Source organism: Parasteatoda tepidariorum, chromosome 4 (assembly GCF_982258835.1).
Source record: "Parasteatoda tepidariorum strain Cologne lab strain chromosome 4, Ptep-v5.0, whole genome shotgun sequence".
In the NCBI taxonomy this organism is placed as follows: Eukaryota; Metazoa; Arthropoda; class Arachnida; order Araneae; family Theridiidae; genus Parasteatoda; species Parasteatoda tepidariorum.
Window position 1 is genome coordinate 16,286,387 of NC_141758.1, and position 27,565 is coordinate 16,313,951.

General features: G+C 28.7%; 1 protein-coding gene across 1 annotated transcript in view; it reads right to left on the reverse strand.

Annotated features, from left to right (window-relative positions):
* Positions 1–3,207: 3,207 nt before the first annotated feature.
* LOC107450980 (T-box transcription factor TBX3-like) overlaps positions 3,208–27,565 on the reverse strand; it is a 99,630-nt gene continuing 75,272 nt past the window's right edge. The window contains 4 exon segments of the mRNA NM_001323825.1: positions 3,208–4,289; positions 10,536–10,672; positions 11,866–11,942; positions 15,462–15,608. Coding sequence (NP_001310754.1) covers positions 3,646–4,289; positions 10,536–10,672; positions 11,866–11,942; positions 15,462–15,608 — 1,005 coding nt within the window. The 3' untranslated portion in view covers positions 3,208–3,645.

Below are 27,565 nucleotides of genomic sequence, written 5' to 3' on the forward strand. Positions count from 1 at the left end.
TTAAATTAATTATAAGTTAGAATTATTTTAAGTTAAATTAATTATAAGTTAAAATTATTTTAAGTTAAATTAATTATAAGTTAAAATTATTTTAAGTTAAATTAATTATAAGTTAAAATTATTTTAAGTTAAATTAATTATAAGTTAAAATCATTTTAAGATAAATTAATTATAAGTTAAAATTATTTTAAGATTGATTAATTATACGTTAAAATTATTTTAAGTTAAATTAATTATAAGTTAAAATTATTTTAAGTTAAATTAATTATAAGTTAAAATTATTTTAAGTTAAATTAATTATAAGTTAAAATTATTTTAAGGTAAATTAATTTTAAGTTAAAATTATTTTAAGTTAAATTAATTATAAGTTAAAATTATTTTAAGTTAAATTAATTATAAGTTAAAATTATTCTAAGTTAAATTAACTATAAGTTTATTATATTTTAAGTTAAATTAACTATAAGTTTATTATATTTTAAGTTAAATTAATTATAAGTTAAAATTATTTTAAGTTAAATTAATTATGAGTTAAAATTATTTTAAGTTAAATTAATTATAAGTTAAAATTATTTTAAGTTAAATTGATTCTGTACAAATGTTCCTAATTTAAGGTGAAAAGTGAATTTTATATTAGTTGTACCTTTCTAGCGGGAAACCATACATACTTATTTATGTTATAAAAATGTAACTTTTAAAAGTTATCTTTTCAAAGAAAGGGTGAAGCTACCATAGAAGTTATTTTCGCTGAGCGTTGAGGATATTTCCATAAAAATTGTTAATGATGCGAAATTGGAGATATTTTATCAATTTTAATATGTATGGTGGCTCTAGGACTTCTAAAGAGGTAGATGGAATATTAAAATTAAATTTCGAAGAAAGAAATGAAGCGAAGCTATTTCTTTGATTTAGTTGAATTTATAAACGTTATTTTTTTGTTTCATGTACTTAAAAAACTTCATAATTATGTGGAGATGTTTAATGAATTTCTACGATATTTAATAAATTTCACTACCAATTCAATACTGCTTCCAAAAATCTTCCGCAAAAAGCTTAAAAGTCAGCATTTTGTATTTGATTGAAAGGGATTTTATATTCTTTATCAATTTAATTTCAAAACTCATAGAGAGAATCTAATAAAAAATACGTAAAATTAATTTAAAGAATATTAATATTAATAAACTATTATTATTATAGATTTATGAAATTATTAAATTTATAAAAACATATTTACAACATTGCGGAGCAATTGTTTTCTTCTTTTTTTTCTGTTGCATGAGATTTTTAAAAAGATCTTAAATATTTTTGCGTCACTGGTTTCAAATCTGCAGTTGTTTTCTCTCTAAAAGCCACAGATTTAATGCAACTTAATATACTCCTAATTGGGATTTTTGCTGGGAAAAAATATTAAGCGTTCTCACTTCTCTGCTACGTAAGGTGTGGTAGGAATAAGGTGATAATGCATTTCAGTTTTTAATGCGATACGTTAAGTGATATATGTTTTTTTACCAATGTAAGTGTTTTTAATAATGTTTTTTTATTGTACTAATGTTTTTTTAATGTTTTTTTATGTAGCAGACAAATGTACAAAATTGGACAAAAATATGGGAACACTTCAATACTATTTCCATGTAAACAATTTTTCTTACAGCAGTAATTGTTTGGGAAGATTTTACATGACAAAACTACTCACATATTCTGAAAGATTATGCTCGAAGCTTTTAGAAATGGTGTTCTTATTACCCATACAAAATATGTATCGACCAAAATGGAATTTTATGCGTCTTTCCTGTTTCAATACTACTATAACTATAAAAGCTTTCTAATATAAATATTGCAATCCTATAGAATGCTATTGAAATCGAATTAGACAGCCTCTGTTAAAAGCTTCAAGCATTATCTTTCGAATTGTGTCAAGAGTTTTGCCATGTTAAATATTTCTAAACATTGGCTGCTAAAGCAAGATATAGTTTGTCTACAGAAAAAACTCCCCTCGCCACATAGTCTAAAACCGTCTGCTGCTATGGAAACAAGAAAAAGAGCATTTCAAAGAGGGTTTCTCTTTCTTTCGCCGATGCGAGCGAAAACCAGTCTTAAATAATGACCCAACATCTCTACTTGAAATAGTTTAACCTCGTAATCATAGTCACCGCCACTGCTCCAAACTAATGGCTGGTGGAGTTCTTTTCATAGATAAACTATAGTTTATATATAATTAGAATAAAGGTGTTTCCACATTTTTGTCTATACATATATTAACTTGTAAGTTCTTTAAAAACTTGTACATTCATTCAAAAAATTAATTGAATTAAAAATATCATTTTGAAAAGAAATCTGTAGCTTTTGGAACAAAACTAATTTCAGATTTGAAAGCCACACATCCGAATTAGGTAAGATGAAGTATTTAATGCAATAAATGCAATCAAAAATTTTGTTGTTCAGTGAAATAGACTATTTCTGCTATCAAGATTTACCATCTAAGCGGTAATGTAAAATTCAATCGTAAAAAAAAAAAAAAATATTTAATAATTTTGATATTTTTTCAATTGTGAAGTATTAAAAATGCGGAAAAATGATTGAATGAAACTTTGGCTAAAAATGCTAATGATTTGACCAGAGTTCTAAACATGAAATGTTACCCGATTCCCAAATTTGGCTCCCAAATATAAACACATGCTCTTTTTCACACTAATAAAAGCATTCCTCTTTACCAGAAAACAAAAATTAAAAATACTTATTTGAAGAAGAAAAAAAGTTTTAACTATTACCATATATTCTAAACAGTCATTTAACACAGGCTGTGACATGATTAGACATGCTTTTATCTCACTTGAGAAATAATTACAAAAAAAGATTTAAAAAAAAAAGATTGCACTACAGGAAACACGTAACTCCCAGTGGTTAAGTTACACAATTGGCTTACGCTTTAATTCCACTCATAAAATAACAACTTACGTTTCTTATCCCCATTCAAACAAACGAAAATCCAAATTTAAACAAACTAGCGACGATTAGATCACGTGGTGTTGGAAACACGTGGATCGTCACGTGGTGTTGGAAACATAATGATGCCAATTATAATTTTGAATATTTAATTTTTAAATGGTGTTAATACTGTGACTTCTTTGTTTAATTTTGGTATCTCGTTTCCTTAAATGGGTTAATTGGTTGAGAACATTCGATAAGGTTATAGGAACGAAATTTCGAATATTTTTTTTTTATCACTGGCACCGGTTAGTCAACATGTCATCATGTGTATGCCAGTATGCACAACCCCGTAATTTCTATCACAGTCAACATACACATCATGATTATAGTAACGGAAATGCAATGGGACGTGAGGTAACTGAAAGTCCAGTTTCACGGAATGTTAGGTAACACTTTGGCCAACTGTAACCTACAACAACGATCCACTTGTTTTCTTTTTTTTCAGAAAACTCATTTCTTTTTTGTTGAACATTTTCAGAATTTTATGAAAAATTGCCAAAAAAAAAATTATTATGTAACTTTCATGCATTCACCAAGAAATTGGGTTGGTGGATAATGTATAAAGCATCATTCCATTTGAGTTCACGAATTTCAAGTTCCGCCAGTTTTTCTTTGGCTTATTAAAACTGCTTTAAATGTGTGAGTCAAAGCTTATTTAAATCAGTCTTTCGGAGGCGAAGGGTCTTTTGGCGACGGTGAATTTTCCGTGTCACTTCTTATTGTTGTTGGGGGCAACTGACCACTAGTGGCCAATCTGTGAAATGCAGACGCTTCAGCGCTGGACACTGCTGGTAGACTGTAAGGTGCAAATCGATGTGCCTTTGGGCTTTTTATTAGAGTTCCACCATTGCTTGGTACATCCTGGTTGTTAGCAAGTCCATCATACAGTCCATCCATCAAAAGTCTTTGGTTGTGACCCAATTGAGCATGGAGCTGACGCATGGCTGCTAGCTGGGCACCATCACTAGGAGAAAAAAGGGAGCCCATCTGTTGCTGGGCACCGGGCATCAAGAAGGGTAGATGTCCAAGTAGACCAGTATAGAAGGACGGAGGATAGGGCAGCGGCAGGTACTTTTGCAAATTGTCCAAGCCACCTGCTAGATCTGTACATCCACCAAAAAGCTTTTCCTGCATAAGTCTCTGTTCTGCAGTTGGAATCGATGACCCTGGAGAAATAGAACCAACGGGAGATGTTGGCGACCCTCTGGTTAAGTTGTTCGATTCGAACATTCTGATGGAATTGCTGCCAGGAGATAAATGCGTTTGATGGTGACCATTGATGAGAGTCTGTGGTTCTAAATCATCTGGAAAAAAAAAATTAATGATGTTGAGAACATAGAATTTTTATCGCTAATGTTTTTTCTTACTTTTTTTTTCTTCATGAAATATAATAATTTTTAGAAATAAACAACTCTTGGATAGAGATAGAAAGTCGGATTAGATTATCGAAATATCTAAATTGGAAGTAGATTCTCCAATTTCGATGGTGTAACGTTCGTGTGACGACCTTCAGGAGATAATGCAGATTTCGTAGATGCTAGCTGGCTTCGGACAACTGATAAATATTTTTAGTGGTATTCTTTTATTATATGATTCTTGATTTAGTAAATTCGATTTATAAGGTTTTTACTCACCACCTCTCTAAATAATTCAAAGGCTTATGTGATACTCCAATTTGTTATACTTAAGCTACTAAAAGCAACCGCCAGTGCCTGCTTACTTCAGTGCTCAACCAAAACAGTGTTAAAATTCTAGATGAATTAGTTAGAGAGGGGCTCTTCACTTAGGGGGGGGGGGGCTTCGCGGCCCAAGTACTCGATAAAATCAAAACACTAGGACACTTAAGCTGTGTTGAGCCTTTTAAAAAATTAACCAAAAATCTGCAAATTTTAGTTTGTAGTCCACTAACGTTATTTTAAAATATTTTGTCGAATACGGAGCAGTTGGCTTCTCTGTGATTAGTTTGTAATATGAGTTTGTCAAGATTAAATAAAAGGTATTAAAAGAACAATTAGAATTTTATACTCTCCATCACCTCCGATAACTGAAGGACTCCTTACGGAATTTTACTAGGTAGTCCAATCAGACCACCATGAAGGTAAATCGGTTTACAAAAGAGCCATTTCTTTAAAAATCTAGTGAAATTAAGAAAGTGGTAGCAAATATATCTCTTAAAATTTGTTTAATTTATGAATATGATTGGTTTGTCTTACTTGTCAAAAACCACAAATTCAATTCTCAAATATATTAGATAAATTTCTCCCAATTACTTATAAAGAAGAATATGGATTCATGCGCACAGCTGGTTCACTTTTAAAATAGTCTGCATTGACTACTTATAAAAAAACCGTGTGGAGGCTTTCTGATGTAGGAGGTGATTGTTGAATTTGGTAGATTAGAGGAGGTGCTACATTATTTTGACTTTCGCGGTTCTGTCCTTCGTGATTTTGACATTCATGTTTTTTTTTAAAGTAATATGACTGTATAAATAACAAACGTGATTTTTTTTAATACGTTGATTTTAAGAATTTGCATAAGGTATAAACAACTTTGGTTGCAATGTTCTTATCGTAAATATAAGGCGGATCATTATGCAAAAAATTATGATATAAATATTCAGTTGATTTTGAAAACAAAGGTAGCGTGCTTTCTGTATATTAACGCAGAAAAATCAGAGCGATTTTCTAATATTCGAAACAACTAATACCCTCAAATTCGAAAAGAAAACTATCACAAAAAGCGGTATATCACAGTCATTTTATAGGTATTATTTTTCTCATAAATTATCGATGCGTTTCCACTTCCACGTATAAAATTGGATGCTTAATATTCCCGGTTTGTAGCAAACTAGAAAACGGAATTCATTTCACGCCATTAGAAGGAAAAGAAAAGCGCCAAGGCGTTACAATAATGCCCCGAGTATGCAAATCCTTTAGCCAGCTACTGTCGACTAACTGCCTCTTTCACACGCAAAGTACACGTAATAAATAGCATTCTAATGCGAGGAAAAAGAGGCAATGGCTGATCCAAGTACCTGCAATCGACTTGGCGAAAGATCTCATCAATTATTTCGCACTTCTCTCCATTAGATGGTTTCATTGTTGGCTTCAGAAAACGTGTTATGTGGTTGTGCGTGTCGAAATGTCGGAAAAGTTTATCGCCACAATCCACGTCAATAGAAGAAAGGATTTAATGACTTTCGGCACTTTTTTTCTTTCGATCAATGATGTTAATATTGATGTACGCCAATAAGAATTGAATATGCATTCTGTGGGCATTAATGAATATCCAATAAGAATTGAATATATATTTTATAGGTAACGAAGACAGTAACAAATCTATGATTTAATGAATGTACAGTTTAATAACACAGTTAATTATGTAATAATTAATTTGTCTTAAAATTTTACAGCAGGGTCATATTACTATATATATATCATAATAAATAAATACAAAAAGAAAAAAAAACGTAGACCAATGGAAAAAGAGGAAAACAGTAACCGAAAAAAAAAAACGGAGAAAAAGGGAAAAAAATTATTAAAAAAAACCCGGAAAATAAACGATATAATCTTTTCATCAGCTCGCACGATTATATCCGCAAAAAGGAGTGCTGCAAAAGGAGAAAGCACTCCTTTTTGCTGATATAATCGTGCGAGCTGATGAAAAGATTATATCTTTTATTTTCCGGGTTTTTTTTAATATTTTTTTTTCCTTTTTTTCCGATTTTTTTTTCGGTTTCCTGTTATTTTCATTTTTATTATTATTTTTCTTACCCATCTTTTTTTTTCCTTGTTCTGTTTCTCTTTTTTCTCTAAACCCGTTTCGAACAGGGTTACCATTGTCTGGAATTTTTTTCAAGTGGAAGCGAAAGTGAGATAGATCTAGATGTTTTAAGCTACCAATAAATGTTTCATTTAAAGGAAATATATATAGGTTCAAAAAAATGCATCGGGAATAATTTCATGCTTCTCAAATGAAAGCTTAATTTAAGCATCTTTCAGTAGTCTGGAAAAATCTTAACTAAAACTCATTTATTTTTTCCCAGTCGTGGGAACACTGTTCGAAGATTATAACTCAAAATTATTAAAAATCATGGTATAGAGATATTAACTGCTCCGGATGCAACAAAAATATTTTTAAAAAAAATTTATATAGTACAGCAAATTAAAAATTGTCGAATTTCGGTTAACTTTGTCCACTTTTCAAGAGGCTCAACGTGGCTTAATAATTTTGAATAGTAAAGTATAAAATTTTTGACATCATTTTAAAGAATGTAATAAATTTTATGTGGGAAGAGTGAAAAATTTGACAAAATTCGTTTCCACGAAGAAGAGACGATAATTATTTCGTCACTTCGGAAAAAATCTTGCTCGGGAGCATTAACCATTTATGCTATTTTTCGAAGCTTACACTTGAAACAATACGATGATTTTAAACTATAGATATACTCTTGTTGTGAAGAATTATCTGGCCTTTAGAACAGACAAATAACTTAAATATTTTAAGAGTTATTAAACTTTTTTATAAATCGCCAATTTGGCGACATCTTTCCATCTAGATCATGTTTTCCAAACTTGTGATTTTTGTGTACCCTCTTTAAATTTTTCGTAAAGCTGTGTACCATTAATAAAAAAAATGAATGTATTTTTTTAAAAATAGGTTTATTTTTCTTTTTTGGTACAAAGTTTTGTAGATACTAACCAGCGATCCATATTTTACGTTAAAAAATAATCAAAATAAGTAGAATTTATTACAAACCTTTACTATAAAAAAATTGGACAAAAGTTAAAAATCACAACTGGCTGTTGACACCACTAATTATTAACTGTTTACTCTGCAAAATATAGCTAATAGAAAAATACGTAATCGTAAATTTTCACGCTTAGCTTTGTTTTTAAATAAATTTTTGTGAAATTTTCGTTTGTTGCAAGATATTTCTCATAAGAACGCGTACCTCCACTAAACAGTTCCGTACCCCTGGGGGTACGCGTACCAGGTTTGGAAACACTGATCCAGAGGAAAATTATCAAAATCACTGCCTTATTCTCAGTTTTTTCAAATTTTTATAAACCCAGGTAATGCAGCATTGGAGTAAGTTTTTAAATATTAAAATATTAAGCCACAAATGCTTTTTATTTTCACAAAACTGTGGCTTTACTCCATATCGACGTTTTGTGACTTTTACAAAATGAGCTTCTACAGCACTGGTTTTAGATAGGCTGAACTTGACCTAACAGTCATAAATAACAGTTGTAAACAGTTAAAGAAAAAAAAAAGCGTATTATTCGTAAAAAAGTATCATCTCATTTTACGACGAAAATCAGCCTTTTAAATGGTTTCGTCAAAAGCGAAGAAAGTTTCAGTTACATTTTTTACAGTGAGCGCTGAGAGAATTATTTTTGGCACTCGTTTTAATTTATTCGAAATAAATGATTTTTCACTCGTGAAAACACGATATTGTAGTAGTCAGAGGTTTTTTATTACCTTTTCGAAGACAAAACAAGTTTTTATTTTAGTATTATTTTTTTAATATAAAAGCAATAAGGTGGTGTAAGGTGATAAGACAAAAAGTTAATAAGGGGTTACGAATAAACCACTATAGTTATGATCGCTCTTTTCGACACCCTTGACTTCGCGTTTCCCACTACAAAAAAAAAAGTGGCAATTGTGGGCGTGGCTCTTCTATTTAGCGCCACTTGGAGCTCAGAACGGATGCTGTTAGAGACCTGTAATTTTGCAGTGTTCCAAAACTAGTGGAAGGTATGAAGATTTCTTTTTTTTTTCTGAAGAAATTGTCGTTTGGGTAAATTTATGGAATCAGTCATTATTGTATTAAAGGAAAGGGGAAAAAGGTAGAGGAACATTAGATCTATTGCTGGAAAGGGGGGGGGGCTTAGTTGGAAAATTTATAAAATCGTGTGATAAGAAATGTAAAGAAACACGGAAAGTGGGGTGAGATAATATGATACCAATGCACGCAACTTATTTTACGTGTAAAATTAGGTGCTAGTGATGTACTAAGGGGTACTTATTGTAGTATAACAATAATCAAACGATATTTTGACAACTGTTAAAATGGTATATTGAAACTTGGATTAATAACTGTATTTTTTTTAAAAAAGAAGCGTTTCCTCAGAATTAAAAAATATGGACAAAAAAGAATAGCCTTATTTCTGAATTTCTATAATTATTTTTTTAAAAAAAATGGCTAAAAGTTTTGTATTTAGATATTTTTTTTGGGAAAATACTATGTTTAATTACTGTATTTTAAAACGAAACATTTCCCCTGAAATAAAAACATGATAAAAAAAGGAAGCCTTATTTTCGAATTTTTATAATTATTAAAAAAATTTGCAAAACTTTTTTTATTTCGATAATTTTTTGGAAAAAATGCAAAGTTTAAGTTAGAGTAGTGATTTTTTTAAATTTTTTATTATCACGGAAACTGTTTATTGAAAGTTATTGCTTTAATTGCGATAACTTTTATTATTTCTTTAATTGTATTATACATATAAAATATTAATAATGAAATATTAATATTTGTTTTAATGAACATTAATACAATATAAGTACAGGGTGAATGGTGTTAATCTTGATAAATTAATTTGATTGTTTTCAAAAATTTATAATAGCAAAACAATTATTATTATTTATTTATTTACTTATTTGTTTCTTGCCGCAAAATGATCCCACATGGCCTCTTTTCTTAAAAAATAAATCCTGATTTTAGCTCAAATTTTTGTCTACAGATGGTGCTGTAGATAGTTAACGTATTAATCGAAGTAGTAGTAGTAGTAGTAGTCGCTCTAGAGCTGCACAATGGGCGCTGTTGGCGACAGTATGAGAAACTTCCCTAAGGATGATTTGAAGACACGCATCACATTTCTGATCCTTTAAAGAGGGGATGGCTCCCCCAAGTTCACAGCAAACCGACCTGTGTGCGAAGTTTAACTATTTACAGCAGAACAGTTCCATGGGGACCTATACCGCGTAACCTTGGTCTCTTCGCAGGCTGATCAAAGTGCTCGTCCACCCACTCACTGACTGACTGGTTGCTAGTGAGGCTTGATTTCGGTGATCTACTGAAAACCGCGTCTTACGAACAGTCTAATGTGAAACGCATAAAACAGAGAAAATGTTATTGAAAAACGTAAATTTGAAGATTTCCACTATGAAGAGATCCACTATTATTCGTAAATCAAACTGCCCCACAAAAGAATAGTAACAAACAAATACTCAAACTTGTTATACTGTCAATACTCGACTCTGGCATCAAAACACAACAAAAAGAACAGATGAAGAGATTTGCAGCGCTATCTTTTGGCAAATTTTAAAACTAAAAACTGGAGTTATGGAAGGCAAAATATATGGCCTGTTACCTAAATTTGAGGTAAGAATTTTTTTTTAAATTTTGTTTATTTGTTTTTTATTATTATTCTTAATTGTTGTTGAATTATACATTTTTGAAAACTATTAGTTTTATTGAGAATCCCTGTATATGTGGAATATTAAAATAAACATTTATTTTAATGTCTTTCTTTTCTTCTTACCGTTATCTGGCGTATCAACATCAACATTTTCATTATCACTACTGTCTTCACCGTCGTCACCTCTTCCGTCTTCAGGTGGTGACGCAGTTAGCGATTCTTCTTGGTAGGAATGAGAACCGAATAAAGAATTCTGTCTTCTGAAAAAAAAAGAAAAAAAATTCTGTCTTCTAAAAGAGTAATCAAGGGATTTCAACTTTATCGCTGCTTAAATATAATACAGATTCGAGGCAGTAATAGCAGAATATTTCAGGTTCATCTATAGGGATGACACTGTAACAGGGCGCAATTAGAATACATAATTATGATTACTATTTTCATAATAATAAAATACACTATGAATAACTAATTACAGATTAAAAATGCAAGTGAATTTTTAGCTTAATTACTGCGTTATATATAAATTATGTCGACATATGATATATTTAATCGTTTACACATGTGATAGATTAATAAATTAGTAACTGGTGCATAGTGTAGGTAATAGATTCATAAATTTTATACTGGTTTATACGAAATATGTTTCTGATTTGGTCTGTGATATGCATATGTAACAAGTTTTACAATTACTTGTTGGTATGCATATGCAACGGGCTTTACAATTACTTGCTAGTATGCATATGTAACAGGTTTTTGCTATTACTTGTTGGCATGCATATGTAACAGATTTTGCAATTACTTTTTGCTATGCATATGTAACAGATTTTACAATTAGTTGTTGATATGCATATGTAACAGATTCATAAATTAGTTACTACTAGTATGCATAACTGAATGATGAAACAACTACTGGTTTACACACGTAACAAGTTATAAATAGTTATAAGTTTCTGTTGATGGAAAAGCTTCATTAGCTTTTCCAATTAATTTTTTGAAGATAATAAAGTTTAGCCGCAGACACTCTTTTTACTTCAATTTCTTGGGATTATTTAATTTGTTTCAAATTAGTTAACAAAAGCAACTCCTTTAAAAATTTAATTGCTGGCATAATTACGCATTAAATTTAAAAATTAGTTACCTGCGTGCTGGTTTATGAGGCAGATGATTACTTTTATGCATATGTAACTAGTTTGTAAATTAGTAACTGATATACAAGTATATTATACTTATAAAATTTAATAATTTCGGCAAAATAATAGTCATAAAGTTAGAACACTTTTTGGTGCTTTGCAATGGCTCAGAATGCAGGGAAATTTTTAAAAAATGATATATGACATTTTTAATATTATTTCGCAACTTTCACACTAAACTACAATGTATTTATTAATTCATGTAAATGTGTTTTTAGTTATTTATTTATTTCAATTGCACGTTCTGACACATAACAATTTACCTTTTATCTTTTCTTGCAGCTCCGGAATCCCGAAATCCTTTGGCAAATGGATTGTTGTCAATCTTCAGCCTTGTTATCTATAAATAGATAAAATTACTTTTATATACTTCAATAAAATTGAATCAATTCAAACATTATTCTTGTGTATGAAATATTTAATAGTTTACACATGCAATAATGTAACAGATTCATAAATTTGTATCATTTCAAGAATTATTTCTGAATGAGATACCTGCAAGTGACGTAGTGTGGATATCTCGATCCTGATTGGTTGTTGAAATGTAGCATTTGTTTACGTTAGCAATTGTTCTTTCCATTCTATTTCGAGTAAGCCAAGCCCGTAAAGTATCAATTCCATTAAATGACACATTCTATATTCTTTGACATAGATTTTAATTCTTTCAATATATACTATTTCTTACGTAACACAAATACAAGTACGAAACCATGTGGAACAAAAACAAACTAATCATGCATCGAAGTTGCCAGGTACACAAAACAAAAATAAATCACTATTACAATAAAATACATAAACAAATAATAAGTCTAAGTTAAACAAAACAAGTAGACGAAGAAGAATTCTATTTCAGCAAATTTGATGCGCGATACAGCACTGTTTTTAATTAACTTCACGTATATTTTAACATTTTAACTCGTGTGGAGAAACTTAGATCAATTTTAACACGCAATTTTGCCTCTGGCGATGACGTCATAGATCACATGTGTGGGTATAAGTGATCTTCTTTTTGAAGTGCGAGTACCCAATTGTATCATTTCAAACATTATTCTCATCTATGAAATATTTAACAGTTCACATATGTAATAATGTAACAGATTCTTAAATTTGTATAATTTTAAACATTATTCATGAATTTTATTATTTTATAACATTATTTTTGAATTGTATTATTTTATAACATTATCCTGTATATGAAATATTTAGCAGTTTTCATGCGTAAAAATGTAACAGATTCATAAATTTGTATAATTTTGAACATTTTTTATTAATTTTATCATTTCAAACATTATTCTCATTTATGAAATCTTTAACGGTTTACATTTTTAATAATGTAACAGATTTCTAAATTTGTATCATTTCAAGCATTATTTCTGAATTGCATCATTTCAAGTATTATTTATGAATTGCATCATTTCAAGCATTATTTATGAATCGCATCATTTCAAATATTATTCTCATTTATAAAATATTTAAAAGTTTACATTTTTAGTAATGTAACAGATTCAAAAATTTGTATCATTTCAAGCATTATTTCTGAATTGCATAATTTCAAACATCATTCTGATAAATGAAATATTTAATATAGGTAGCAAGTTCATAAATTATATATACTGGTGATTTAACCTATTCAATAAACTCATAATTTCACTAATTGTTTATTATACTAATATGAAATTTTGCTTTTACTACATCCTATCGCATACATGTAATACATATTGCAATAATGTAAGGTGCGCATATTTTCTTTTCTTTCCCTTTTTTTTTCTTTTTCTTTATTCGCAAAAAGTAGTTATACAAATATAAAACTAAGTTGAAACTTCTATCTGTTACCTACTACATTAGCTTTCAATCGACATTATGCTCTAACATCAGAACCGAGATTTTCATCCCAGCCATTAATAATATATTAAGGTAGACAATTCCACCCTAATATATTATTAATGAATCTTATTTATTCAAAATAAATAATGAATAATACATCTATTCTTCCGCATAAAGCGTAAAAATTGGCAGCTATTACGGTATTCTTTTTAGTGACATAAACTTAATCTAATAAAGTGAAAAATAAAATAATGAAAAAAAAAGTAATATCACGCTTCCTTTGAAACTGATAAATTTAAAAGAACATTTTCGCTCGCAATTAGCAATTAATTATTTAATTTTAACACTGAACAAAAATTTAAATTTCAAACTAAATTAAAGGCAATTTCCCAACTGAAGCATATTTATAATTTTCTCGCTTCTAAAATACGAATTAAAATTCCCTTATTGAAATTAGTCTCGTTTACTGCAATTAATCTAATTTGATTTCGCCAGATTAAGTCGCCAAAGAACACAGACGAAGTAGAATATTTTTCATTTTTAATTACAATTACATATGGTAATCATCGCAGATTCTAATAATTGATGTGAGAATTCTAATTTCCTAATGAATATTTTTATAATATTTATTACGTATGATGTTTATTGTTTTCGACAGGAAAAAGTTAAGATGCAAATCGTCTGCGAACATTTCCCTCGGGCATTAATAATTATACGTTGCCAATAATTAGCAAATAAATTCATTAGAAACTAAGAAAATTCCTGTTTTGATTTCATTAGTGAAGTATATTAGATTATTTTCTAATTAGATTTCATTAAGGTTTTTTTTAAAGAACCCTCGGGGTGTTTTTATGATTGAGAAAAAGGTATAAAAAACTAATTAATTATTAAGAAAGTTTTTTTAATTTACACTTAAGACTGTTTATCTAATAAATTTTTTCATAGAGAAAGCATTTTTTTTTCATTAAAAAAAAATCCGAAATAACCAGTGCGAAAAAAAAAGTTAAATCAAAATTTTTTTACCAAGCTTTAACAAAATTTTATTCATTTAGTTTAATTGATTCATAACATTTAAAATCAAAATGTAGAATATTGACTACAAATAATGACTTCATTGGCAACAAAAATTGCATATTTCTAATTTTTAGTGATGGATTGTGTAAAAATAATAAAAACTATTACTGAGTTACGATTTTTTAAAAAACAAATATTTCACGCTATATACGGTCATAGTTCATAGATTTACTTACTTTAACACTTTTGTATATGGAGTGAATAAGTCATTAAAAGGAAATTGTAAAAATTGATATTCGAGAAAAAAATGGTGCTAATTATGTACCCTTATTAAAATTACCAAAATTTTATTAATTATTTGGATAAAACAACATAAATAGCAAACAGCACAAACTCTGCTATAGAATTATCGAATATATAAATACTATACGTAATTCAGTTTAAACCAAAATTTATTCGTATAATTTTATTTCGTAATATTTGAAACAAAATTGCGGAATATTTTTATACCAAATAATGTTCACGATGGAATACGGCAACGAAAATTAATACTAACAAATTTCAATAATCAAAGAAAGTCACAATTTTTAACGCAGTTTTAGTACTTTCGGAGTTAATAAACTGTAAAAATAAATTTATAAAAAAAAAAAAAAAAGAATTCTAAAAAAATTATCAAACTTCAGCGATCCACATAGCAACGCATGCGCACTGTTTACTATTACTCCTGAACACAGTTGAAAAGTGTGATGACTTCCAAATAAGGCGCGCACGCCATCAAACTCGAAACAACACCTATTTTGCCGATGGGTACTATATAAACCGCACCAAGTAATAATTAATTTCATTTCTTAAAAGAAGAAATATTTTCACGAGGGCTAGATTATAAGCATGTTTAAATTACTAAGTCAGGAATTTTGGCTACTTAGCATTACATAGTAACAAAAGTAAAAAAACAAAAACAGCAAAAGAAAAAAAAAACCAGTTTGATTTGTAACATGTAATTATAAAACGAAAAAATTACCTTTTCATTTTGGTACGCAGTAACGGCGATGAATTCAGTTTCTTTGAAAACATACGTCCTAAATGTGGAGTAGGGTAGTTTTAGAATATCGTTTGCTCTCACCAGATGGAACCTCGGTTGATACTTATGCATCGAGTTCAAGATCGTCTGAAATAAAACATTTTATTATTCCATTGGGCAACTTTATATAAATCACATCTGATGTTACAAGTACAAATCATGAAATGTAAATATTAATAATGATAATGTAAAATATTACGTCATATCTAAATGATAATTTAAAATGCTATAATTTTTTTTTTTTTTTTTGGTGAAAGAGCTTTGTTTTTAGATTTCTCCGGGCGTTACATGAAATAACGCGATTTTGTAAATAATATGCTCTTTTCATAACTGTTGCCAGCTTTCAACAGTTATTAAACCTATTTATAGGCAGCGCAATGTTCACTAATTCTAAAAAAGTTTAAAAGTTTTAGTATAGAAATCTCGCCAATTAGAAGATTTTTTTAAACTTATTAATTTTTTTTAAATATTTAAGTTATTTTTCAGTTTTAAATCTCAGATAATTCTTTACGTTAAAAGTCAACATAGTATATATAGTTTAAAATGTTAGTTTTCCCTCAAAATGCTAAAAAAATGTTTAAAAATCTTGCTGATTTATTCTTGCTAAAATATTTTACAAATTTTAACGCTCTTTAAAAATAAAATAAAAATGAAAGTTATTCGTCCATTTTAAAATTTAGAGAATTTGTCTCCGCAAATAGGAAAAATTATTTTAAACTAAAGCTTTACTTTTAGTTTAAAGCATTTAATTAAACTAAGGTTCTTATTTTTGTAATTTTCTTTAGGTAAATAGCTTTAAACTTAAAAAGCTTCTCTTGAAACCGTCGTATATTTTTAACTGTTATGAAAAAATTCAAATAATGCATTTATGGCAATTTACGTTAAGCTTAAAAAAATAACAGCAAAATTTATTTTATACCTTAGCCAATAAAAATTTTATTGATTTCTTAGGTGGAATTATCTTGCTAAATTAGTGATTTTTTTTTTTTTTAAAGTTGCTTTTTTTAATATTAAATGTATTAGAGCCTTTTAAAAACTAGGCTACTCTCTTCTGCAATATAGCATACATTGTTTAAAATTAAAGCTTTGCTTTCAGTTTAATTTAATCACTCAATTAAACTGTAGTTCTTTTTATTATTTATTTTTCTTTGGGGATAGTAAGAAAGAAAAATCTTGCCAAATTGGCGACTTTTTTGAAAAGTTTGGCACTTTTTTTTTAAAAAATAGTTAATGTATTTGTGAATTTTTAAAACTAGGCAATTATTTTCCATAATCGACTACATAATTGCCAAAATTAAAGCTTTGCTTTAAGTTTAATTTAAAACACTTGATTAAACAGTGGTTGTTTTTTTTTTTTTTTTAATTTTCTTTGGGGGAAAGAACTAAGCTGAAGAGTATGCCTTAAAACGGTCATATATTTTTAATGGTTACAAAAAGTGCGAATTACAATTTTATGAGAATTCACATCAATTTCAGACAAAGCTATAACAAGCCATTACGTCAAATTTATTTAATATCTTAGCCAATTAAATAAAAATATATTATCACACCACACACACAAAGGAGATATAATATTGATATCATTTCCTGTCAAAAATCATCAATCTTTCTACATGACAACTGCGTTGCCAACGAATTTTATACTCTGGAACGAATATTCAAGAACAAAATAAAAATATCACGATTTTTCCAGCTATACAATGGCAACAAATAAGATTATTATCGTTATTTGATTATTATGAAATTTATGAAAGGGGGAGGGGGCGATAGAAAGCATATCCTTGGTCCTCCCCAGCCATTTTTTCACGAATAAATCAGGGAAGAAATTAACAAAACAAACATGAAATATTGCGGTGTGTAATGGCGTGCGCTCAATTTTGTGATAAGATTGTCTAAGGAGTGAAAATGATAAATTGGATCAATTACAATTCGTAACGCCCAATTGGCAGCTTTGGATTTTAACAAAGTAACTAGATATAACATGTGAGGTTAACTCACTTTTTTTCTTCTTCGTTTTTTTTTTTAAACTGACAACAAAAAAATTTTTTTCAAAAGAAAAATAATTGTTTAAAGTTGATTTTCATATTGTTTCAGTTACGGAGAAACTTTGAAATTGGAAAATTCAATGTGGTGCTATATATTTTGGAACTGTTAATTTTGGATTATTCCTTCCCTGTTGTTAGCAGAAATAATTGGATCACAACATCCTCCCATACCTTAGTAAAAAAGTCGCTTGTTTTCTCACATTAGACTATCACTATATAGTAATTTAATTTTAGGATTAAGATCAAATAAAAGATGCAAATTTGCATAAATGAAAATTTATGTTCTGGAACATTTTATTAAATTTTGAATAGTCGAAAAATGCGTTACTTCTGAAACTCTTCGAAGGAATTTTATTCCAACTTTTTCTTTTTTCAACTTTTATCTTTTATTCGAAATTTGAAATTTTTTTCCTTTCTGTCATTTCCTTTTTGTAATTTTTTCCTTTTGTAGGGAAAGTAAAACAAGTTTGTCCCTATGATATGTTACGTCTCAAGAAAAAACGGAAACATTAATTACAATTGGTTCATTAAATAGGTAGAGGGAATAATATGGTTCTCACTATTAGTAAAGGGAAAAACTTAAAAGTTTTTCTTGCATACTTAAATTCTAAAAGTAGAACCAAAAAGGCGGATGTGAATAATAGTGTGAGAAAGCGTTTAATTTTGAATCATACATTAAAAAGGAGAATTTATATTTTAAAAAATAGATTTAGTTTAAACTTTTATATACATTATTACATTATTTTTATATACATTAATAATAACTTTTATATACATTAACTTATAAACTTTTATATACATTATTTTTTGAAAAAAATGCTTGTTTTTTAATATGTTACGTAAGCATTGTTTATACTGCTCTTTCCTCTTTCTGCAAAAATAAGTAAATAACAATCCCCTCTCAGATTGTTAGATGCTTACGTAATATTAGGATGATCCCTATATCTAGCAGCTATTTAGTAAATTAAACGATTAAGTAATATTAATGGTGAAAGCCCGTTTCGTCATTTAAGCTTAAAGGACATTAGATTACACAGAAAGATTAAAAAATTTTCTGTTTAAGAATCGAAAATATTTGGTTCGACGAGGAAAAAATCAGTTTTATAAAGAAAAGCAACTAATCCTGGTGCGCAAAAAGTGACAGAAGATCTAGGTCTGAAAGCACATATACAAAGACGGAAAAGTGTAAAAACTGGTAAAAAATTTATTTCATTATAGCTTTCTTCCCCTTCTTTTTTTGAGAAGATTAAAAGATCTATGACTTTCAAGATCTTTTTAACTGCTATGTCATGTTATAACATATATATTAGACTTCTTTTTTTTAAATCTGAAAAAGAATGATTAAAAATTAAGAATAAAAACACCTTAATTTATTCCTCACAAGAACCTGCCAGTTTCCTTATTTCACTCCTACTTTCAGCCCTGCTGACGATTCGAAAAGTAGATAAAATTAAGGCAGAAGGACATAGAAATGTATGGTTTGTTGCCCTCAACTTAGGAAACCACACATTCATTCAAACTAAGTTGAAAAATTAATAACCAAGTTCGTCAAAAGATGGAGTTACTGACGAAAATAACTATAAAGCTAAGTACTCATCGGTATGCTACTAGAACTAGACCTTTCTAACTGGAATACTTCAAAGAGCGTCTGCTAATTAATTCCTTGGCGTTAGCCTTGCTGCTTATTAAAATGACTCCCAAAAAATAAAGGTAAATAAAAAGTAAATAATTATCCTTCTACTATCATTATTATTTATTTCATTATCAATCATTCTTAAATCGCTAAAAATACGTAAAATAAAAGCCGTCCATTATACTTTCATTAATGTGGAAGAAAAAATATTAAACTGTGTAAAATTTCTGAGCCGCACTTTTGTCTTAAATGGCGAATCTTTGTTAAAAAGAAGGAAAATAATAATAATAATAATGAAAACAATGCAATATATACTTTCTCACAATCGGATACTGTAGGTTTGTAAATGGAAATGATAATAACAATACAAAAATGCTATCGAAAAAAAGTGGCAATCGACAATCTTAATTAAAATTTTATTTTAAAATTGATTTCATTATAAACGAATCATTTTAGCGTTACTGCTTAAATTATTTTTAACCAAAATTATATATATCTTTAATTATCTACTTTACATTATAGTGATTTTATTACTATAATAAAAATAAATTTTCCTCTGAAAAAAGAGGGGGAAGTGAGATTGCTCTCCAAACAATGAGAGGATTAACAATCACCATTCAGCAGTTAATGTTTTATTTATCGTCAGTCATTCTTAGATATCTAAAAGTAAAATAAATACCATTCATTACGCTTTAATTAATGTGAAAGAATATAAAATAAATTTCCTAAAATTTATTGAGAAACTTTTGTTTTGAATGAATAATGTGTGTTAAAAAAAATGAAAAAAAATTTTTTTTCAAATATATAGATTCACACATTCAAATACTGCTGCCAGGTTTGTAAAAGGAAAAGATAAAAATAATATTAAATGACTATAGAAAAGAGCAGACGATTTAAAATAAAATTTATTTTAAAGTGATTTTATTGAAAATTAATTATCTAAATGTTACAGTTTATTTTTATAGAGATACTTATATCTTTTATCAACTACTGTGCTAAAAGTCATCGTTCTTGAGTCCGAAACATTTTATTTATCTTATATCATTCTTAGATCGTTAAAAGTAAGTAATTAAATATCTTTCATTGCATTTTCATTAATGTGGAAGGGGAAAAAAATTGATTACTTAAAATTTATTGGGCCACTTTTGTTTTGAATGAAGAATCTTTGTTAAAAAGAATTTTTAAAAAAAGCGCATTAATATATAGATTCACACATTCAAATACTGCTGCCAGATTTGTAAAAAGAAAAGATAAAAATAATATTAAATGACTATAGAAAAGAGCAGACGATTTAAAATAAAATTTTATTTTAAAGTTGATTTCATTGAAAATAATTTATTTAAATGTTACAGCTTATTTTTAACAGAGATACCTATTTCTTTTATCAACTACTGTGCTATAATTAAAAGAAATTTCAGCTGGAAAAAAAAGGGAGAAAACTGACAAAACTCCCAAAAAATGAGAGGATTAAAAATCACCATTCTTCAGTCGTTAATATTTTATTTATCATCAATCATTCTTAGATCGCTAAAAGTAAAATAAATATCATTCATTACACTTTCATTAATGTGGAGAAAAAAAATAGACTTCCTAAAATTTATTGAGCCACTTTTGTTTTGAATGAAGAATCTTTGTTAAAAAGAATGAAAAAAAAAAAAACAATATAATATATAGATCCACATATTCGAATTCTGCTGCCAGGTTTGTAAAGGGAAAAAATATTAATAAAAAAAAAAATTACTAGAAGAAAAAAAGCAGACGATTTTTTGGCTCATTGCTGGCTGCGAGAATCGCATCCGTCTTCTGGGCCCCCCTTTTCATCACGTGACTAGACGGCAGGTGGTAGGCACCCCCTTCATATAGCTGCAACCCCTCCCCTGGGGAAACTAAAAAACTACCAGCTTCAATGATTTTAGGTTATAATTAGGGATGATACAGCCCGGGGCTTCTTTGTTTTAGAGAAGAAAAATGAGTTCTAAATGTGATTAGGTCTTCCAGAGTGCTTATCGCTGATAACTGCATCAGGGGGTAAAATTTTTATCTTCCTTCATTTCATTTATTTATTTTTTGGTGGTAAATTTTTTATGACATTATCTCTCTCGGTCCCTCCTTCAAACGTTTTGTCATTGCGTACAGGGAAATAAATGCGCAGACGATTTCTTTTTTTTCCCTTCTCCCTTTCCTTCTTCCCCCTTTATTTCGCTCCCGATGGAAAATTCGCTAATCGTTTTTCATGGAAAATTTTATAGAAGTGCTTTATTAACGATCGATCTTTGATACAATAACAGTTTTGATCATAAATTTTTTTTAATGTATACTAAAATAAATTTGAATAAAAACTTTTATTCTTGCGATGATTGTGGAAATACCGCTTGCAATTGAATGATTCTCTATTCCGCGCCTGTTCTTTTGCCAGTTATTGATATCAAGCAGAAAACTACAAAAAAAAAAAAAAAAAAAAAAAAGAAGAAGAAAGTATACATTTTTGAAAAATGTGTATACTTTCTTACATTTTCTGATACTTTGAATGATGAGCATAATAGACTATTTAATAATTATTTACTTTTACTATTTACTATTTTTTTTTTTTAAATAAGCAATACTTTTACTTTAAGAGACAATCTAATAATCTGAAAATGTCGAATATTTTTATATTTTCCGATATTTAGAAAAGAATAATTATAATTATGACAAGAAACATTTTTCTCATTATTAATTATTTAAAAAATTTTTTTTGTTAGTTAACGTTGTTTTAGTTTTACCAATTCCAAATTCTAGCATGCTTTGAGATCATCGTAGATTTTGATCACACTTTAAAAGAAAATAAATATATAGTTATTATATTGCATATTCTTTAGTGCACAGACTCAATTTTAACAGAAAAGTATAGACTCACCGTACAGTACAGCGCTGTATCGCCACCACCAGTTACGTTTATCAAATGCTAATTTAATGAAAATTTTTTAAAGATAGTTTTCAAAAATTTCAGTGATGAAAATGTGTGAAATAGGATCAAATTTATAACTCTGATAACTTTATTCGTTTATTTTCAACAAACCAATTTTCTTAACAAAACATTGTATGAAGTTTGATTAATGGAAAAAAATCTTTCCTGCTAAAATATATTTTAATTATTATATACTATTATAATACCACAGACTTTATTATATATAAAGTCTGTGGATTAAGACTTTCGAAAAATTCAATTTTTCTTGCCAACTACACGTTTTATTTATTTATTTTTATTTATTTATTTATTTTTAAATGTTGAGACATAAATTTTAACAAAAAAAAGTTTTAAGTTTACATTTCTGAATTAGTTATAAATTTTTTTAAGTCATCCCCTCCAACTCTAACCAGAAATTCATTATTATTTCATTTTATTTATCAGTACACTAAGAAAAAAAATATCGAAAAAAAAAAAACATGAATAAAGAACAAATGAAAGTACATAAATGTAAAACAGTAATATCTATTTATGTACTTTCATTTGTGCTTTATTCGCGAAGTTCTTTGCTTTAGTCTACATAGCACAAAGTACACCCTATCCTTTGTTGTACTACGAAAATCATTCGGAAAATTTAATGAGGGTTTCATTTCCTACACATTGTATCTTTTTTAAAAACATAAAGACAAGAAAAAATTATAAATATATGGAGTTAAGCATCACATTGTGCTAAAGTTATCGACACTATGATAAGGGATCGTCACGCCAAACGGGATATCAATGTTCCCCCCATATATGATAAATGATAGAAAGGAGATTCGGATATTATAGAACAACATTTGTTTTGGGTAATAAATATAATTTTAATAAGAGATTGTCACGCCAAGCAGGATATTAACATTACAATGGTAAACAATTGTTTCGTGTTATGGAATATTCATTTACTATTGGCGTTGAAACTTCTCGCTTATTTAATAAAAGTAATATTCATTAATAAAAATAGGCTCTCCTGATCCTTAATTTTTTCTCCCAAGAATTTTTTATAATTTTATAACAGTCGTTGAGCAGCCGACTCAAAGTTTGGGTTTTTAATGTTTAACTCCGTAGCCTTGTAATTTACAACCCAATCCGGAAGACAAGAGAACTTCTGGATCAAGTATAGGGAGAAATTTGCCCTCGTGCAGAACTTTTTGATGGAACTAACTCGCATTTGCGTTACATGGAGAGAGAAACCACGAAAACGTCCCACGCTTAGCCTTACGGCAAGGGGACTCTAAACCATGATCCGTCTACCACTGAGGATATTATACGTTAGCACTGTAGTCGATGTAAGCCGGATACGGCATTCGTACCGACCGTCCATCGTTGGGATTCGAACCCAGTTCACCTCATTGGAAGGCGAAGCAATCACGGTTCCTTCTCAAGAATTTGAAATTTATAAATTCCCCTCTATTGTTTAAAAAAAAGTTTTAATAGCCATAGTGACTCAGAGGATAGAGTGCTTGCCTCCCAATGAGGTGAACCGGGTTCGAATCCCAGCGATGGATGGTCGATACGGATGCCGCATCAGTGTGGCACCGACGACAGTGCTGACGCAAAATATAGTCAGTGGTTGACAGATTATGGGTTAAAGTTCCCTTGCCGTTAGGCTAAGCGTGGGAGGTTTTCCTCTCCTTGGAACGCAAATTCGAGTTAGTTCCACCAAAAAATCCTTCACGAAGGAAAATTTCTTCCAATACTTGATCCATATGTTCCCTTGTCTTCAGGATTGGGTTCAAAATTACAAGCCTACGGAGTTAAACATTAGTAGTCCTGAACTCAAACATTTTATCGACTGTTCAACGACGGTTATTAAATATGAAATAAAACAAATCTCCTTGCAACGCAAGTCCGGGTGTGTTCCATCATTAAATTCAAAACTTGACCCAAGAGTTTCCTAGTTTTCTGTGTTAGGTTCAAAATTAAAAAGATATCTGCAGGCCTAAAAATAGCTCGGCTGTTCAGTTCAAAGCGGAAATAAAATAAAACTAATCCGAGTGCAATAAACGGACGATTTATTTTTATGAAACTAAATTTTTAACTCCTTTCTTTTCAACTAAATATTATTTATTAGAAATCCTACTGTTGATAAAATTTTCCCGGGCATACATTCCATCAAATGGAGGTATTTATCAATTATTCTTTCTATAAGTGTTTTTGTTTGGTTTCAAATGAAATTGCAAGTGACAAAAAAAAATAATAAAATTCTGAGTGTTCAAATGTTTACTTTTAAAAAAGCATTCTATTCTAGATAGAGAAACAAAAATAAAAATCAATTTATCAGGTGAAATAGTACGTTTAAACTATAACACAATCGCTCAAACAAACACGATTATTTTCTAAAAACAGTGGGGGGGAAAATAAAATAAATAAACACTCTTGCGCTTTTTCAAACACTTATCACTGAGAAATTGAGAGAAATAAAAATAACTATAACAATCAACCGACCCTAGAAGCTCTTTTGAATTATAAAAACAAAAATAACGAAAAAAACGAGGCGAAAACAGAAGGGGGGGGGGGGAAGTATCATTCGGCGCCATTTTAAATCTCATTTTAAAAGAAAACCAAAACATAAACTTCGCATTGAGTAAACATTTTGGCACAAAATAAATAAACAGATACGGGTAAAGGTAAATAACTACTTCATGTGGTACGTTTAAAAAGGTGCACACGTCCGATTCAGGTAAAAAAAATAAAATTAAGAAAATGAAAAATTGTTGTAATGATACGGTAAGAGAGACACTCAGCAATTTCCATTTTAATGCTACCATTCTTAACCAGTAAGTATCAATTTTCCTCCATGAAGATTCGGAATCGGAGGAGGGGTGGAGGACAAGGTATTCGTCAATCTTTTATTTTATTTATTTATTTTTATAAATAATGATTTTTATTCCTCATCTTTAGCGTGATGTAGTTTTTTTCTTCTTCTCTTGTTAGGAAATCATTCTATATAGGGCTTCGTCGCAAACTTAAATTGATTGACGATTTTTTTTTCCTAGTAATATTCCTTCGATGGTTATGAAATCGTTCTATATCGAGTTTCTATATTAACTTAAAATGAGTGGCGATTTTTTTTTTTGGTCTTGATAATTTTCCACTTGGTATGAAGTCGTTCTACATAGTGTTTCGTCGTAAACTTAAAGTGATTAGAGAATTTTTCTCGAACCTCTTTTGTAATATTCATGCATTTGTTAGGAATTCGTTCTGTTTAAAATTTCGTTGTAAGCTTAAATTGACGGACGAATTTTGTTAGCGTTATATTCTTACATTTGTTATGAAATCGTTCTATCTAGAGTTTTGTCTCAAACTTAACTTGCTTGACGAAGTAAATTTTAAAAGGAGGTGGATTGAAATTTGAATTAGACTTTTAACAACTGTGATAAAATTTAATTATTCAATATATTATTAAACTAATATTATTGTATATTTAGTTAAGTTAAAAAACATTTACATTAAAAAACATTATATTGTATACTATTATGTATTTAATATAATATTATTAAATAATTGTGTCTTGTTAAATTTATATATCGCCCAAAATAAGTATATTTCTTGGTAGTTATCGAAACAGCGTGAAGATATTTACGTATATTATATATATTTATACACAAGTTAGCTTTATTATATACTTTGCCTCGTCATTGTATAGAATGCTTATAGGTTTTCAAATACTCATCGTATAAAATGTTTGAATGTTTTACAATGTGTTCAAGGTTTGTAGGTTTTTCAATAGTTGTTGTATAGAATGATTGTAGGTTTTTCAATAGTCGTTCTATAAAATGCTTTTAGTTTTTCAATAGACATATGGAATTCTTGCATTCTTGTGTCAGTTTTAGTTGCAAAGAATGCTTATAGGCTTTTCCATCTTTTTTTGAATAAAATGATTGTAGGCTTTCTGTTTTCAATAGTCATTGTATGGAATGCCTAGGAAATGCGTAAAATAGATAATTGTACCAAATTTGGTTTGTTAGTTTTAGACATTTTATACAAGGATTAACGCACATACTATGCTATATACATAAAGTGTCAGATTTCATTCACATATACACGAAGAAAATTGGGAAATTCGTAGATATTCGTTCAAAAATAGTAAAAAGGATGAAAGATATTCTGGTCTTCATTATTAATATCTTCACATACGCGGCGGCTACTTTAAATTTCCCACAAGCAAAGCCACACACGTAGAAGCAAACTTTTATCAGGTAGTTCTATCTTAACTTCAACCATTGTTTGATTAGTGATAAATAGACTTGCAATAGAATATCTAGATCTTTATATAGATTTCACTTGCTTAAAACTCATTTTTACGACTTGCATCAAATCGTGCGCCAGTAGCACGACCCCGTGACCATGGGCTATTTTTAGGAGTGGCATAAAAACCATATCTTGAATCACGTGACCAGTATTAAGTATTATATTTTTAGTGTCAATTAAAGAAATGTGTATTTGGTATAAGTTATAGTTAGTTTCTTTTATAATTTTTGGAGAAGATTTACGACATGGCATCTATGTCTAATGTATAACAATGTATAAATAATTTTACAATGTATAAGTAACAAAAATGTATAGATAATTTTACAATGTATAAGTAACAACAATGTATCAATAGTTTTACAATGTGTAAGTAACAACAATGTATAAATAATTATACATTGTTTTCGTTTGAGAATTATCACATATAAATAAATTGCTTTAAATAAAATATTTTTTAATAACAATCAATAAATGATATAGCTAGTTTTTTATAAGTTTCATCATTTGTTTTTGGTTTTAATCTCGGTTTTTTGAAAGGATAGTACAGTTACAACAGTAACACAGTTACAACAGTAGTTACAACAGTAAACGCGTTTTTCTCAAAAATGGAACTCACAAATTAGTCTTCATTGAGCTATATTGAATTAATTACAAAAAATATGATATGACGTGACTCTATTCTAAACTATATTACAAAACTTGATTTTTTTAAAAATTATACTTCGTAGAGGTTAAATGTTAAGAAGAATGGGGCGAAATCAACCCCTTGAGAGAGAGTAAAAGGTGCAGTATCCTGAAAAATGAATCCGAATAAATATTTTTAGTTCTGAAGATGATATTTAAAATTATCTTAAAGTCATAATAAACATCTTTGATTTATTTAGGTCGTTAAAAAACATTTGCAAATTTTTTTTGCAAGTTTTTTTTATTATAATAAAGGTCTAAAGGCAAGGGAAAAATTCATTTAAATTATGCAATAAATTATAGCTATGGTATATTGTAACTATGGATAAATGCTAGTTAATATAGTTAACATAAGATAAAAATACATGGTTAAATAAGAGATTAAAACTAAAAGAGAAAAACTAAAAGCCCTGATAGAGCAAGATATGTTTAAAAAAGTAGA